The sequence below is a fragment of the Nelumbo lutea genome, chromosome 1 (genome assembly GCF_056320005.1).
Source record: "Nelumbo lutea isolate HS-2025 chromosome 1, American lotus-T2T, whole genome shotgun sequence".
Classification (NCBI taxonomy): domain Eukaryota; kingdom Viridiplantae; phylum Streptophyta; class Magnoliopsida; order Proteales; family Nelumbonaceae; genus Nelumbo; species Nelumbo lutea.
Window position 1 is genome coordinate 216410645 of NC_142684.1, and position 16205 is coordinate 216426849.

The following is a 16205-nucleotide window of genomic DNA, read 5'->3' on the forward strand; positions in this document are numbered from 1 at the left end:
TCTTAATTTTTTAGCAAATATATTTAAAAATCTTATCATCCTTTGTTCGTTGACTTATGATTTAATAGTCTTTTTCTAAAAACTAAAAGATTACTCCTTAATTATTTTATCTCCATGATTTTACATTTTTCAAATTTTATTTTTAGTATGTGACAATTGGAACCAGAAAACCTTAGGGCTAAGAGGTCATTTTATGACAGCTGAAGTGGTTGAAATGAAGAGCTTATTATTGCTTTGTCTTTTGGTGAATAAGATTTTAAGAAGGTTTGTGAGCTCCTTAATAGCTGAAACTGGACTTGGTATCCACCAACACCAATATTAAAAGACAAATCTTAGCTCTTTCAGTTCAGCAGCTTTAGTAATTATTAAATGGCCCTTGAAGGAATTTTTTTGGTAAGAACTCGGATTCATGGGAGATATCTCCGTACTTATATATTTTTATTCAGGAGTTGTTCTCAGTGCACAGTAAGCATTTTACAGTGCTTTAGTATGGCAACTTTTGGCCCGTTAGCACAACTTTTGATTTCAGCAAGAACTTGAAGGATGAGACCCATATCATAATCATACAATTCGGATTTGGTCCTCACAGAACTGTCTCGACAGTCATTTGCAGCTGTGCATTGGGAACATGTTTGTAATTGTATATATTTTTGGGTAAACTACAAAGACCTCTTGTACTAGGGGGTCAATGACAAAGATAAACTTTTACAGTGTGACAAATAACCCCTCAGCCATTAAGTCAAATGACAAAAAGCATTAAATTACCAAAGTACCCCACTAAACTTTCTCTATTTTTTTTCTTGCCATTCTCTCTTAAAACCTAACTGACCCAAAAGTACCTTTAGTCGTCTCAAAAATGGAAAAAAATCTGACTTTCTTTGGTGAAAAAGCTGACTTTTTCACCAACTATCATCGCCAGAAAAGGAAAAAAATCTCTGACAAATTCATTGGTGGCCTCCTCCCATTCCTCTCTCTCTCTCTCTCTCTCTCGTTCAAACACTAAAATCCTTGACATAGGGTGTAAGTGGCAGCCCAATAACTTCACAGTGCAAAATTAAAGGGATGGTTTGATCTTGATTCTGTTCATTCCACTGATATCCCACATATCATGAACACTAAGAAGACAAATTTTCAATGGGTTTATTGTTTTCTACGAATTTAAATCCCTCCACCACCGACATCTGGTATACCTACATTCTCATCACTTGTGCTTCTGCATAGTTTATATAGGCATCTTCTATACCTATGTTCTTTGCTTGTCTCCTCGGTGTTTATGATGCTTTAATTGCATAGCACTGTTCATACCACCCTAAAGATATTGATCAAGTTATCAAATTCCATCTTCCAACATTCAAGAACGATGATGGTGGATATATAGATCCAATTAATAAAGGTTTTTTCCCCTTTTGGGGATCTTTTTTTCCATCTAAAAGAATTTTTGATACTCATCACTATAGCCTATCCGAACATGATAAATTCCATCAAATCCGTATATATTTTGAAAGTATACAAAGATAAATTTCATTTCAACTAAGCATCTGAGTCATCTTTTCCCGATTAGGATAGGGAGAATAAGAGAAATCATATTTGCCATCTTTTGTAATTCATAAAAGGACGGATCACCGGAAAATGGAGCTTGGTGAGGAGGGATCAGTACACCTACCCGGTGTTCCAAGTAGGACCTAGGATATGCTTAGGGAAAGACAAGGCATTCTTGCAGATGAAGTAGGTGGTGGTCAGTGTTTTATGGCGGTTTCAAGTTGTGTGGCAATGGAGAAAGGTTGTGAACTAGTTTTTTGTTGTCATAAAGGTTGGTTTCAAGTGAGGATAGAAGAAAAAGAAGGAAGCGGGTTTGGTAAAGTTGTTAGGTGATAAAAAAATTAAGATGATTTTATAAGAAAAAGGTAAAATAAATTAGAAAAGGATAATTTGAGTATTTAAAAAACTTTAAACATTCAGATGAGAATCTTTTTCGAAATTAACTGAGGAACGCTAATGAAGGGGGTCTTTGTTTAACGGCCAAAATTCAGAGAGTTTTGTGGCAAAAAAGTGTAAGGGGTCTTTGTCACAATACATGGGGGTTTCCTTGTAATTTATCCTATATTTTTTCATAGGAGATATTCCAGACGGACTAAGAGGACAGTCTGTGTATACTTGACTCTCACCCCGAACAACGGAATGTTTTCTACTAGAAATTTATTGAAGAAAGGCAGTGGATGGGAGGTGGGTAATGGCGAAGATTAAAGCTTTTGGAAAACAATTGGGCTGATGATACTCTTCTGGATTATTGGGGACGTGCTACCCGAGAGCCATGTAGACCCTCTTGTATCTTTTGATTTATCAAAAAAAAAAAAAAGAAAAAAAAGTAGAACGGGTCTGTGAGGACCACATCCAATTTCAACATCTATAATATTTGAACAATGAGAGTCAAAAAGAGGTTCCAATTTTATTTTTCTTAACTCCAGACTCTTAATAGTTCAAGAAGTAAAGGTGTGAGAGTACCATTCCAAGGACATCGCATGCATCCTCCATTATTTTTCACCCTTTGAGTCCCTACTAACACTCCCCAGCAAGACTTAGTCACCTACCTAATAACTGCTATCACTACTAACTTATGGCCTTTTTAAATGACAAAAGGAGGAGATATAATACCTCCTTAAAATCAAATAAGTACAGGTTTACTCATATTTTGTAATGAAATTTAATTAATTATAATGAGGTAATGAGAATTGAACAGTAAGTCATTTTGTCAAAAATGACTCTAATACCATCTCAGAGAATTATTCAACTTATGTTTGTTAGATAAAATCTTTCAATAAGTTGATATTCTCTAACAATATCCAACACAAAGTCATAACCTAATTGCAATAAAATCAACAATGGCAGCAACCCATGTGACCCATCAATATTTAAATCAAATTCTGATGCCCCCACAGAAATGCTTCATTGGGATGCATCCTTAAAAATGCTGAACTGAGTATATACAGTCTGCGTGTAATGTCATTCGAGGAAGGGCTAAACCCAAATAACCATGTGTCATTGTGCGTCACATGAGAGACAAAATTACAAATACAATACAGAGAGAGAAAACTCCGAAGTCCAATGTCCAATCCCAATCTAGAATCAAGCGCTTATTTTGGTTAGTTTTTTTTTTTTTTTTTTGAAGGTCTCGAATTCCACTACTTTTTTACATGGCGCAAAGAAGTTCCCGCTAGATCGGGAGTAAATGGCCAAAACTGACCAAGTCTAATGCACTATTATGGGATGGCCCTTCTCCAACTCTCGCTCCTACTCAAATACAGACCGTTGTTCTTCTTTTCTTTTTTCAACGACCGACCGATCGATTCCTCCTGCAAAACAAAAAAAAAAAAAACACTGTAGCACCCTGAAACCCCCTTCCCTCTTCCTTAATGCGACAAATTTTCAAATTTCTTGATGAATGAGATATGAAGAAAGTTCGAGATGCCTCCATAAGTATCAACAACACCACCAACAGCAGCAGAAAGAGCTTTTACGAGCTCTCCTTCTCTTTGATCTTCTCTTTCTGGTGTCTTCTCTTTCTCTTCTATTCTAGACTCGGCCATAGCCACAGAAACGGAGGTAACATCCATCCCCCTTCTCTGTTTTTTATTCCAATGCTTTGCCCCGTCTTGCATTTCCCTTTTCTAACAACACCAATTTCTTTTTCCCTTTCTTTTCTTCATTTTTTTTTGTTAAATCCTTTGTTACGTATGATCTTCATCTTTTTTCCTTCTTAAATCCTTTGTTTTAATATTTTAAATCGTCAGCTCTTTCATTTCTGCTTTCCATTCTCGCTTTATTTACGAGAAGGTTGTTAGGATTTAGGAAACATATCGGAAATCGTATTTCCGCAATTTTACTTGCATAACGAATACTGAATGCTTGCGTTGTCAATCCAAATTAAGAACAAATATATGAAAAAGATAGAAAACATCATCAACTGCTAGCAATTATTTTTATACTGAGACTTAATTACGCAATTTATTGATTGCATTTGTCACATTTTTTCTTAGTATTTTCCTGAGAAACTTACGTCTTGATAGAATGATGCCAACCTCTTCACAGTGGTTATAACAGTGAATTTTGCAACTATGCAGATTCATGCATTGCAGATAGAAGTGATAGTTGTGTGAACGGTATGCTGCTAGAGTTTAATCTTTCTATTGACAGTAACAGTTCCACGGTTCGTGATTATAATACTGCAGATTCCAACTTCTCAATTCGAGAGACAAAGAGTTTAGAAGAAGTAGTGTGGAATATTCTAGGTTACAGATCCTTAGCAGGTAGAGAACAACAACAACAACAAGAACGGAGCACTAACAAACAAGAACAGGAGAAGAACGACAAGGCATCACGTCCAACCTATGTTGATCTTGATGATTTTCGAAACAAAACCATGCAAGGAAAAGAGCGGGATGCACATATTCATCTTAGAAACATTACCCACCGGTTGGAGACAGATGGGACAGAATATAACTATGCCTCTGCATCCAAGGGGGCAAAAGTATTGGCTCATAATAAAGAAGCAAAAGGAGCAAGTAATATCTTGGGGGGCGATAAGGACAAGTACCTGCGGAACCCATGCACGGTGGGAAAGAAATTTGTTGTGATTGAACTTGCTGAGGAAACATTGGTTGATGCAGTCAAGATTGCAAACTTTGAACATCATTCTTCAAATTTCAAGGATTTTGTATTATCAGGTAGCTTGAGTTATCCAACTGAGACATGGACCCCACTGGGGAATTTTGTTGCTGCAAATGTTAAGCATGCACAGAGGTTCATGCTGCCTGAACCTAAATGGGTTAGGTACTTGAAGTTGAAGTTACTTAGCCATTATGGGTCAGAATTCTACTGCACATTAAGTATATTAGAGGTTTATGGGGTTGATGCAATTGAGAGGATGCTTGAGGATCTAATTGAGGTTTCTGAAGAACCGGGTTCTGATCAGTCTTCAAGTCCTAATATGATTGGAACACTGTCTCCAAGGTTAGAACCAGGTCCTATTGACAAGGATGAAACAATTCAAGTTCACAATGGGGTAGATTCTGCTAGCAAAGGGATAGACAACAGTGATAATGGGCAAAGGCCGAATACAGATGTCATAAAGAATGCAGTCTCAAAAAGTAATATTCCGGATCCGGTTAAGGAAGTGAGGCAACAGTCAAATGGGAGAATACCTGGTGACACTGTTCTGAAGATTTTGATGCAGAAGCTTAGGTCTCTTGAGCTAAATCTTTCTGTGCTGGAGGAGTATATCAAAGAATTGAACCGAAGACAAGGGGATGTTTTGCCGGAACTTGATAAGGAGATGTCTCGAAATGCCTTGCTTCTGAGCGAAATGAAATCTGAAATTAAGGATCTCATGGCATGGAAAGATATTATGGTATGGAATCCTCTATTCATTGCTATGTTGTTGTTGATTAAAACTTCCCAATACGAACTTTGAATACCCTTAGGATTAATTTGGCCTCTCTCTGTCCCTTTTCTGTTATTTTTTTTTCCAGGAAAAAACAATTAGTGATCTGGACTCTTGGAAACTAGTTGTGTCATCTCGCATTGATACTCTGGTCAGAGATAATAGCATTCTAAGGTCAGGATATGTGATGTTTTGCCTACCTAATTGTTCTAATCCTTTATTTTATTTTTGCTCAATAAGTACAAATTTTGTCAAGGTAAAAGGGGAATATAAACCAAAGTCTCAATAAAAGAGATCCAAACAAGAGTAAAATCCCAAAGATAAGTTCCAGTGGTGCCTGTGCAGGCAAAGGAGAACCTTAATACAACAACTGTCTCTTGACACCCTCTGTATTGAGCCTATCAGCAGAGTAATTGGTGGATCTTGATGTCCATCATTCAACCTAACAGCTAAAGGCATTGCCTCCATAATATACCTTAATCACCAAAAGCTTCATTCATCCAACTCATATATGACCTAGGAATTTCCCTCAATGACAACAAAGTCCATAGAGAAAGAATGGCCTTGAAGGAGGAAGATAACATGTACCCTAATCTTTTCTTTTCTTTTTTTGGAATGCAAACATGGATCGCGCTTCCTCTACTGTCTCTATCCTTCTCCCCCACCCAACAGAGAGAGAGAGAGAGAGAGAGAGAGATTACCAAAATAGCAGTGAACCACCACTCATGATTCAATGTGCCAACTGAAATGCCTTTACATTTTCGCCTCTTGCAACCAATAAATAAAACTGATGTAATCATGATTAAGACCAATATTTTAAAACCCACAATTAGGAGTGCTCATGGTTTGGTTAACTGAACCATGGGTCATATTTTGGAACCGAACCGGTACTACCGGTTTTTGGAAAACCGGTAATTGGAACCGAACTGAAGCCAGTCGGTTAACTGGTTGACCGGTTTGGTTAACCGTCGGTTCAGTTTGTTGGTTTTTTGGTTTTTTTAATTTTTACAATATATATTATAAAATATATAAATATAATAAAAATTATAAATATATATAAAATATTATGTTTTAAATAATAAATGATATATAATATATTATAAATATATATTTATATATATTGCATATTTATTAATTTATAATATATAAAATATATAGAAATATATGTATACCGGTCAATTCGGCTAACTGCCGGTTTTCTATATTGGTTAACGGAAACTGAACTGGTACCTTCGGTTTTTCAAAAACACCAAACCGAAACTGAACCGACCAGTTCGGTTAACCGATTTTTCGGTTCGGTTTCGATCGGTTCGGTTTTTCAGTTTTTTTGCTCACCCCTACCCACAATGGCCAAAGCTGGATGGGTGGTGGGTTTGGAAGTTCAACTGTCGGTTATCTTATTGACCTGGCTAAAACCATAAAAGTTTAGGACCTGGTTGGCTGTCCAGCTCACCAGTTCAATTTCCCAAAACACTAATCAAGACCTCATGAAGGTTATCTATATGTTTTGGAATACCATGCCATTTTTCTTCTCTCATATCTATACTATTATAAAGTGGATACTTACCTTGGTTTTGGTGCAGATCATAAAAGTTAAATTTAATTATATAATGTAAACTTATCTTACCCTCTACTTGTACACATGCATAGCGTGTGAACTTACACTAGTCCCTTCTAACGTTGCTTGTGGTATGCATATTGTCATTGCCTTTGGAATTGAATGGGGGTTGATGCTAATCTAGCAAGAAATCCTACATGTGAAAATAATCCCAAATTGGAAATATGTTCTCACGATCTCTCTCAGTTTCCTTCAAAGCTTTTTTATGTGTCAGCTCACATTACAAAGTTTTAACCTTGGGAAGAACAGGGGCCCTTCCAGCCTACCTTAGGGGAAAAGCATGGGGACCACAGGCCATCATATATAGAACTTCAAAAATGATGGATTTATGGAGTAAATCTAAAATACTTATAATATCAGGGCTTTTTTTATTCCTTAAATCCTTATGGAAGCCCAGATTTCAAGAGATACCAGGCCCATCATGTGCAAGGAAGAAATGGCTGACCATAGAATTAAGAATGGGGTAGATACTAGGAAACTTCTCGTTGGAACAAACCACCCTTCCAAAGATCTTCCTAAATAATCTGATTGTATGTAACGGCATAGTTTCATAGGGTAATAGACATTTTACAGTCAAGAATTAGTTTTTCTTTCTTTTTCTTGTTTACTTGGCATTTGTCTAGTCACATTACCAATTTTTTGAGCAGTGACCATGTAGCAGTCAGGAATATGTTTTCCTTTCCTTTTTTAGCCATACTTATATTCTATTTTATCTAATTATGCAGACTAGATGTTGAAAAGGTGTTACGCGACCAGGCAAATATGGAAAATAAAGAGCTGGCTGTGCTGGCTGTGAATTTGTTCTTTGCATGTGTTGCAGTTCTCAGGCTAGCCCTGGAGAAGGCTTTTGTCTTATTTGGGGCCTCTCAGTCACAAAATGCCTACAGCACAAGTAGAGGTTGGATTTTGATTCTGGTTAGCAGTAGCATGGCAACCATCATCACCTTACTTTATAACTAACCTCTCCCATCTTTAGCCCTAGATGATTAGATGTTCTCTAGATTATGTCAACTTAAGCTTGCTTTTTGGCCCCTGTTGTAATGTCTTGCTAGTATATAAAGATAAAAAAGGTTTTGCAGAAAATTCTTGTGCATTTCAGCAGGGATTTTTATTTAATTTATTTTATTTTATCCTTTTAGTACAATGAAATAGACCAGTGCTGGAAGTTTGAAAACCATTTTTATCGTGGGAAGATAAAGGGGATGTTTGGTAACGTAGCTGTTTCTACTCGAAATGCTGTCACATCAACACCACCTAGGTGTTTTGAGTTCAGTTGTCAATTTTTTGTTTGGTTGAGACTGTTTTGAAGTAAAACTGTCCTAAAATGTTTATATTTGAAAGGAAAACCAGAGGGTGTTTCAAGAAGTATCAATTTAATGTTTCTTGTTTTGGAAAGCAAAGTCTCCGTGTCCCCACTGACATGGTTCTAACATGGATTAAAACAAATTTCTCACCCAACACTATTCAAGTACAACAGTGGTGTTTATGGTTGAAGTATAAATGGCGTACAACTCAAAAACAGTGTAGGTTGAAACGCCAACGGTACGAAACACAACAAAAGTGTTTCAGGGAGGCTGAAACCAAGGGACAAAATGGATATCCCACATAAGCCCTGAAATGATGGTTCGTTGTATAACGGGACACGAGATTGTCTTTCACTCTCTGTGAGTGGAGGTAGGGGTACAAGTCGGGCGGGTTGGGCCGGGTTTATAGTCAATCCAGGCCCCGATCTTAAAATTTGGGCTTAAGGCCTGAGCCTGAGGTCAAGCCCGAATTTCTCAACCCGAGCCTAGGTGGTCCTGTAATTTGATGCACTCAGGCTGGGCTCGGACTGATCAATGAATCCACTCTAAAATTATACATATATATGTATGAAAATACGTATACAAAATATCTATACAAATGTTATATATACAAATATGTATGTATATATGTAAATATGTATGCAACATTTACATATATACATATACATATATGTATAAATATATATAATTGGGTCGGGCTCGGGCTACCTAAGGGATAGGCCCGAGTCAGACTCGAAAAATCAAAAAGGCTGACTTTTTGGGCCCGAGCCCAGCCTAAGGATCGAAAATGCAAGCCCTGCCCGTGTAAAATTCCGGGTTGGGCCGGTTCGGGCTTGGGTTGGGCCCGCCCAAGTTGCACCCCTAAGTGGAGGTTGGAGAAGTTGGAATTTGGTGACTGCTGACTAGAATATTCAAAGGAAAAATGATTTGCGTAACCTAGCAATTGGGTTGGGTTGAATTTTGGGTTGGTTCAGCAAATGCTAGATCCTAACCTTAAATGTTTGGGTTAGGGTTGACCTTCTAGTCAATTTAGGGCATCCCTAAAAATAATTGGAATTTAAAAAAATAAAGAAAAAAATATATGAAAAATGCCAAAATAAAAGGAATTAAAATCAACCTTAAAATTCTAAACAAAAAATAAAAAACTTGGAACATTCAACAAATCAAAGAGTAAAGGATAAATAGTAGAGACTAAGGCTGCGTTTGAATGGGGTGTAAAAGTAAGTACACCTATGGAGTTGTACAACGATCGGTTTAAAGTTATGGACCATTGTAAACTCGAAAGTGTGATTATCGATGTAAATATTTACATATTTTTATTGAAGTTGTATGTACCACCGATAATTGATGTTTAACTAAACTCCATCCAAACGTTAACAAACATGGACCGAAGTGTTTAACAAAGGAGATGAGCAAGGATTTCTTTTAGATTGGTTCACCCCATGTACCGGTGGGCATGTTTGGGTTTTTTGACATTAATTTGGGTTTAAGTTAAGGTTCATATTTAAGTTGACCCTTAAACTAACTCAAAGCCTCTCACGATTACAACTGTTACAAGTGAAATGTTAGTTACTTTAGGGAAAATTCCTGTTTAGTATCCTGTACTTTGGGTCTAGTGCCACTTTGGTCCCCGAACTTTAAAATGCGACATTTTAGTACTTGAACTTTTAAAACATGACAATCAAGTACTTGCCGTTAACTAGTTGTTTACCAGATGTTAAGTGACATTTGAAAAAGACAAAAATACCCTTCAAGTGTTATTTAATTTTCTTTATTAACCATCAAAACATTGACAAAAAATTAACAGTCCCAAATTTTTGCCTTTTTACATTCAAGAAAGTTGGGGTCACGTTTGAATGGACATTCTGGTATCCCCAACTTTCTTGAATAGAAGAGGCAAGAATTTGAGACTAATAATTTTTTGTCAATGTTTGGATGGTTGATAAAGAAAATTAAATAACACTTGAAGGGACTTGTATGATTGTTAGAAACCTCAAGGACATATGCAACGTTTTATAATTAGTAGATCGGTCTCATTGAACCCTGCATTTTCAAAATTTTAGTCGTTTACCCTTGGCGCCAAAACTATTGACGACTTAACACCAAGGATTAGGGGTGCAAATAGATTGGATTCAGATCTGATCCGAGGTCTGATCCTATGTGGTCAAATTTGGATCACCCTTGTTCGGATCGAATCATATCCAAATTACCCCCTATTCGATCTTATGTATATTATAACACACACACACACACACACTATATATATACACACACACACACACACACACACACACATATATATATATATATATATATATGTGTGTGTGTGTGTGCGTGTGTGTGTGTGTGTTATTTATTTATTTATAAATATATTTTTATATTATACATTTTATTTCTGTTATATTATTTATTTTTTTATAAAAACATGTATATATGATGAAAATAATTTAAAAATACTTATATTTTTTGTTTTTACTTTGTTTAAATTAGTATATTTTAATTTTCTTTTAATACTTTATTAACTTATAAAAAAAGCAAGTCAGATCGGATCAAATATGAAAATCCAACTTACCGATAGGATTCGAATTCAAATCGAGTCCTATCAAATCCAATCAAATCTTTGGATCAGGTTCGATATGAACAGTGTCATACCAAATTTGAATATACCCTGATTTGAATCCAATCTGATCCATTTGCATTCTTACCAAGGATTGAACGATTCAGATTCGTTGAGATCAAATCAACCCGAGCCCGATTCCAATGCTATGTAACCCGAGCTGGGGGTGTAAATGTCATTCGGATTTAGAATCAGAATGGTCTATGACTCTATTCCCTTCACCTATTTGGCTCAATCTAAATTGGAATTAGAATTAGCCATTCCACCAGATATGGTAATGGGAGTCCAATTCCCAACCAAAAAGTTGGAATTGAAATGGAACATTTTGATTTTGATTATGACCACTATTCCCACAAATCAAACCGGCCCTTATTGCTTTGTCTTGATAAAGTTTTAAGCAGCTTTCTATATAATAGTTGGCTAACTATAATTCCTTCATGTCAACAACTTTAGCCATCGTCAATAGTGGGCCCATCTGCAAGTCTCTATATACCCACTTGAGGTAGAGGAAAATCACAACAAAAATTGATACATACAAGTTCTTAACGTTTAATTTTTATTAGAGTAATCTGTTTATCCGTCGGGTTCGGGCAAGGCTTTGCCTCTATATCTTAATAAAATACTAGCAGAGGGGTTCTGCATTGTAGGAGCTCGCTCATAAACTATCAGGCTTGAGCTTGATTCGAATTAGAGACTTGAGCTCTGATCGAATCAAAAGCTCGAAAGCTCGAGCTCGACTACCTTTGAATGCAGGCCTCTTAAGCAGCCAAGGTTCTGAGCCGAGGTCTCCCTCAATTGCCGAGGCGCCAAACCGAGGTCTCCCTCAGCTGCTGAAGTGTCAAGCTGAGGTTTCCCTACCAGGTGAAGTGTCGAGTTAAGGTCTCCCTACCAGGTGAGGTGTCGAGGTGTTGAGCCAAGATCTCCCTCAGTGACCAAGGTGTTGAGCCAAGGTTTCTCTCAATGGTCGAGGTGTTGTCTAGCTTGAGCTCGATTTGAATTAGAGACTTGAGCTTGAGCTCAGAAGTTCGAGCTCAGCTCGGCTCGAACTCGACTACGTTTGGTTGTAGGTCCCCTAGCAATCAAGATGCCGAGATGAGGTCTCCTTCAGTGGGAGAGAGAGTTGCATTCTTATAATTTATAAGGAGAAGGAGAGATGGCATTCTTGTAATTTATTAGAGAGAAAGGGTTGGTAGAAAAAAAAGTGGCATTATTGTAATTTGAAAGAAAAAAAAAAGTAAAAGAGAGAAAGAGAATTGGTAGGAGAGAGTGGCATTCTTGTAATTTCTAAGAAAAAAGGCAAAAAATATTGTTAGATTCCATTTCGCTCATCCTTAGGCCTTCTTAATTACACATTTCAGCTTAATATATTTATATAGATAATTGGTAGGAGAGTAATTTCTAAAAAAAAAGGCAAAAAATACTGTTAGATTCCATTTCGCTCATCCTTAGGCCTTCTTAATTACACATTTCAGCTTAATATATTTATATAGATATTTAGGTCTGAGCCCAAGCCTGCCCATCATATAAAGTTGAAACCTACGCCTAAGCCTGAAGCTTGACCAATAAGTTAGGTAAGAAGATTTTTTATTTTTTTTATTTATTAATAAAACTAATCTATTTATATTCATATAAATGACCTCTAATTCAAAACCCAAAAAATACTAAAATATCTCACTGACTTGAAAAAAAAAATAGAGAAGATAAGCAAAGAAGAGAAATTAGGCTTTTTTGAGAAAATCCAAACCCAATCCGGGGAAGTAATTTGGAAATTGGCAAGAGATGTATGGATACTTGAGCCTTGGTTTCTACCAGCACTATTTACAATGGTTTCATGTCCATCTTCTTTGATCTCTGTTTTTCAAGCTTTTTTTTTTTTTCATTTTTGTTCATTGTTCTCCATTATTTTCCTTGAAGTAGCTCTTTAATCCCAATTTACAATGCTCATTTGTCATCGATGTGAATCATTTTCCCCATTGCATTTTTTTCCTTGAGCAGTTCTTTAATCTCCAAAGAGAAACGCTCCCGAGAGAGAGAGAGAGAGATTTCAAACTCTTTAGGGGCAAACTTGGGTTTATGTCATGCAAACAGTTATTTACAGATGGCTAACAGAGGGGAGGTACTTGTCCAATGACGTCACCTGATAGGGAAAGTCCTAGTTTATATTAAAAAAACTACTGAATGACTCCTTGGGGAAGTTAATTATATATATATATGAATATTAATGATTTTTATTACCATTTTTTATTATTGTTTATAAACTGTCATTTTTTAAGACACTCATACAGTCTATGGGTCCACATAAATTGACCCTTATATGTCAAACCCATAAAATTATATGGGTCATTAAATTCAACTTGAACCATTTATTACTTTAATTTAACCATTATTATTATTACTATTACTATTTTATTTTAGTATTTAATTAAAATTTTTGTTATATAGTAATAATATTAACTAAATTTGTAATTATTTAAATATTTACTTAAAATAAAATTTTCAACCAACTATAATTATTATATAATAATAGATTTGTTAATTCATATTTTGCATTTAAGAATAAACATTAATGAATTGGCTTAGCAATTTTAATGACTGATAATAAATATTGATTCTTATTTAAGGTTTAATTACTGTATTCGGTAATTATTATGGGGCATGCTTTGAATAAACATTAATGATAATCGATAATTGCTATTTCATTTTTTATTATTTACTTGATTAAGTAATTGATGATTGTTATTATTATTAATTATTTCTATAAATAATTGGTTGTTATTATTATTTACTTAATTCAGTAATTTTCAGCAAGTAATTATTTGATTTAATTTAAATTATTCCATTTTTTAATTATTTATAATAGACATTTAGGGTAGGCTCTTTATTTGATTTAAGAGACTTACCGTGTTTTATCTAGACAATGACCCTATACTAAGTAAGGGGCAATTATAGTATCATTTAATTTGAAATTTACTATTTAACAATAAAAAATCAATGTCCCATTGAGCAACCCACCCCCAAAAAAGTATCAATAACTTTGAAATTATTAATCTATTTATGAAATAGTAAAATTAGATGGATGTTTACACCAAAATCACCAATACTGCTTAATATTTAGGGACATATGAATGGATAAAAAGCATTTAAATGATATCTATTCAAAGACGCAAAGAATGAAGAAAATCATTCAATAAGCTGCTAAGAAAAACAATCCATGCCAAACAATATTTGCAGATGCATCCATCCTCTAAAGAGATGAAAAAATATATGACTACAATCAACTAATAATATAATGAGGACTCCAAAGCCCATCCAATAGAGGAAACATGAAAGAAAGAAGAATAATGGGACCATCCTAAGTATAGAAGTCACCTCCAAGTTAGGTGGCAACGCTTCTTTTGGTCAATTATGGTTACAGATTTTAAGTCTAAGCTCCCCACAGTGCATGTAGATTGGCAAAATTTATATTTAGGAAAAAGGTAGGGAAAGTTGTACATAACATTACGGTATGTTTGAATTACGGGAATTAGGAGATAGAAATAGGAAATATAGGTTGAAATTATAATTTTGGGCATGTTGATGTGTCTAATTCAAGTCAATTAGAATACTCATAGTTTTTTAGTTCATTCATTTAGTATCAATTTGAATTTTTTTTATTCCATGTCATCATTGCATAATATAGATTAATAATATATTAAAAATTATGAAATCAGTAATAATAATAAGTATATTATTATTACTATTATTTACTAATAATATATTCTTATTAAGTGTGTATTGATTTTGAAATCAGTAATATTAAATTATTATTATTACTATTAAATAATTAATTTGTTATAATTATGATTTTTAGTTAATTCCTGAAATAATAATTGCTTTTATAATTCTTTTAGTTTAACAATAATGCATAATTGAAAGTTTATAATTTAAATTTAACTAAATAAATATTTATTGGAGAATAATAATAATATTAATTATAATTATTTATAATAATAATAATGTAAATAAGTAACACTAATTATATATATAAAATAATTAATATGAATTAATATAAATATAAAATGATTTTATCCCGATTAATAATTAACATTATTAAAATACTTATTAACTATCATTAATTAATTATCATTCCAAAGTAATAATTATCATTGTTATAATTAAGGAATTAATTATCAGTAAGTAATTATAACCAGTAATTAAATTTTATCAGAAATCATTATTATTAGTAATAATTAATTATAATTATTGATAATAATAATATAAATATATAATTATATTAATTAATATAAGTGTTAATTATAATTACTAATAATAATAATATAATTAATTATTTCATATAAATGTTTGAATTATAATTTCAAATAATAATTCTAATATAAATAATTAACATTAAATATTTATTTTCAAAATAATTAATATGAGTTAATAAAAATATAAAATGATTATTTTTGAATTATTAATTACCATTATGGAAATCGTTATTAATTATCATCAATTAATTATCATTCCAAATTAATAGTGAGAAATATTATCAGTAATAAATTATCAATAATTTGTTAATATCAGTAATTAAGTATTAGCAGTAATTATTATAAGAAATTATTATCAATGAGTTACTATTATTAGAATTAATAGCTCTTATTATGTGTGTATTGATTTTGAAATCAGTAGTATTAAACTACTACTACTACTATTTTATTTTTATTTTTATTAACTAATTAATTTGTTATAAATACGATTTTTAGTTAATTCATAAAATAATATTTGCTTTCATAATTCTTTAAGTTTAACAATATTGAATAATAGAAAGTCTTATAATTTAACTTTCACTAAATGAAGTATTCATTGGAGAATAATAATAGAATTAATTATTATAATAGCATTAATTATAATTACTTATAATAATAATAATGTAAATGAGTAACATTAATTATATATTTATAAAATATTTAATCTGAATTAATATTAATATAAAATGATTATATCCCAATTAATAATTAACATTATTAAAATACTTATGAATTAACATTCCAATGTAATAATTATCATCGTTAGTATTAGTAATAATTAATTATAATTATTGATAATAATAATAACATAATTATATTAACTAATATAATATTACTAATTATAATTACTTATAATAATATACTTATTTATTTCATATAAATTTAAAAGTAGTTAAAAGTAGTTAACAATAATTATTATTAATAATTAATAGTTGTAATTAAT

The 16205-nt window shown here is 33.1% G+C and overlaps 1 protein-coding gene across 2 annotated transcripts; it reads left to right on the top strand.

The window, feature by feature from the left end:
• The first annotated feature begins 2943 nt into the window (after positions 1–2943).
• LOC148880974 (Galactose-binding protein) lies at positions 2944–8199 on the top strand. Of its 2 annotated transcripts, none has more exons than XM_088963128.1 (4): positions 2944–3600; positions 4119–5404; positions 5526–5611; positions 7781–8199. In XM_088963128.1, exons 1-4 carry the CDS (start codon positions 3447–3449, stop codon positions 8013–8015), a joined length of 1761 nt encoding a protein of 586 aa, XP_088819254.1. In that variant the 5' UTR covers positions 2944–3446; the 3' UTR covers positions 8016–8199. The 2 variants fall into 2 exon arrangements, with proteins under 2 accessions (XP_088819254.1, XP_088819255.1); XM_088963129.1 differs by having other exon boundaries at positions 3140–3600; positions 4227–5404.
• Positions 8200–16205: the final 8006 nt, after the last annotated feature.

Coding starts and splice junctions, on each gene's coding strand:
- LOC148880974 (XM_088963128.1), top strand. CDS start 3,447: ATGAAGAAAGTTCGAGATGCCTCCATAAGTATCAACAACACCACCAAC. Junction 5,405..5,525: donor TGGCATGGAAAGATATTATG/GTATGGAATCCT, acceptor TTTTTTTTCCAG/GAAAAAACAATTAGTGATCT. Junction 5,612..7,780: donor AGAGATAATAGCATTCTAAG/GTCAGGATATGT, acceptor CTAATTATGCAG/ACTAGATGTTGAAAAGGTGT.